We start from the raw sequence: 1696 nt of genomic DNA, 5'->3' as shown, positions 1-1696 counted from the left end.
CTAAGGGAAGGCGCGTATAGCTTTAATAAAAGATTATATATAGATAGTATCAAATCAGGAGTCGAGTATCTTTACTCCCTTAGGTATACGCATAATAACCTTAATCTAAGCAATATTATGGTCGGCGAAGATAATACCCCTATTATTATCGATTTGGGTTTTTATAAGCGTTTTAGTAAAGCCCTTATATCCAGAGGTATATGCGGATGGATAAATAAGGACTTTATAACTTCTGAGCGACATTATAACAAGGCTACTTTAACAAAATTATAGGAGTGGCTCGAGAAGAAATAACTTTAAAAGATTAAAACCGCTTAGAGTTTCATTTCTTTTACGGAATTATACTACTTTAATAATTAATTCCTGTATCTCAGACATAGATTACTAATCTTAACCGTCTAAAACATTTCCTTAGCTAAGAAGATCTAGTTATTGGTGGCTAATATATATCTAATGTTATATAGGTAGGACTTAAGCAATCCACTCTCCTAAGCTCTGTCCTTCTTCGTATTTAGCCATCGGAATCTTAAGTAACAATAATTATAGTTACTTAAGTATACCTAAATAGTTTTAGAGAGCTACCTATCGCGAGGACTAACTATCCGACTTATATTTTGCTATTATAGGTGGATTTTAGCAGAAAAGTACTCTTATATGGCTATGGCGAGGAGGGGCAGGCTCTTTGGGGGTGAAATTAGGAGTAAGTATACGGCGGCGAGTTTTACGTAGCCATTTGACTTTTATATAGGTAAGCGAACTATATAAGTCGCTATCTATAGCTACGCGACTAGGCAGCAGTCTTAGTATCTCTAAGAAGGGATTATATAGAGAAGGTATATAAAGTGGCTTGTAGGCGGACTAGCTCGCACAATTACCTAGCTTATTTAACCTTAACCCGTTAACTTAGGCACGTAGGTTATTAATAAGAGTTTACCAATTAAATTAATAGGATTTAATAGCCGTGCTCATTGGTGTTCGCGCACGGGCCTTCCCTCTACTAATAGGTTAAGGGATACTAGTGCGCATAAAGACCCCTATAAACTTTACAACGACTTAAAAAAAATTTTTTTAAGAGAAGATAAAAGAAAGTAATATTTTAGTTAACCTAGACGGCTTAATAAATACAAGAAGATCAGCCTAGGGTTTGCTAGAAAGCTATATATACAGCTTATAAAAATACTATTTAGCTCTAGGTAATGGAAACTAGTCGACACTAATAGAGAAGTAAGATAGTAATTAGAGGCTTAAACTAAGCAGGATAGAGAGGATCTAAAACTTGTTTTAGATAAAACTAGCCGGCAACTGCAATAATAGCATAGATTGCCATAATAAGAACGCCTTTAAGCCAGTTTATTTTAGTATTAGTTAAAGTAGATTACCTATATAGAAAGGAAAACTTATTAGATTTGCTATCTTAGATAAGATAGTTTACTAAAAGCACGGTAATAAATAAAATAGTAATTAGAAAGGTATTAAATAAAAGCATTATACAATCCTAGCCTATAGTCCAACTAAGTATAATAACGAAGGGGAGAATTAGAAGGGTGATTTATATGCTAGATCTAATAGCAACATTAATTACTAGGCTCATTTTATTCTTATAAGCTACTATAACCACTATTACGTGCTTAGCAGCGTTCCTAATAATTAGGAGTAGGATAAGACCGACAAAAGTAGTAAAGATAGTGCCGCTTGC

At 33.9% G+C, this 1696-nt stretch overlaps 1 protein-coding gene across 1 annotated transcript; it reads left to right on the top strand.

Moving 5' to 3' along the window:
• Positions 1-273, top strand: K441DRAFT_550314 (uncharacterized protein; the record flags this gene model as incomplete). The annotated part of the gene is made up of 1 exon (XM_067643051.1): positions 1-273. A coding segment is annotated over one exon (273 nt), but the record flags the coding sequence as incomplete, so codon positions are not given.
• Positions 274-1696: the final 1423 nt, after the last annotated feature.

Source organism: Cenococcum geophilum, assembly GCF_001692895.1.
Source record: "Cenococcum geophilum 1.58 unplaced genomic scaffold K441scaffold_12, whole genome shotgun sequence".
NCBI lineage: Eukaryota > Fungi > Ascomycota > Dothideomycetes > Gloniales > Gloniaceae > Cenococcum > Cenococcum geophilum.
The sequence above is the reverse complement of the archived record's forward strand: the minus strand, read 5'-3'. Positions and strand labels throughout refer to the sequence as shown.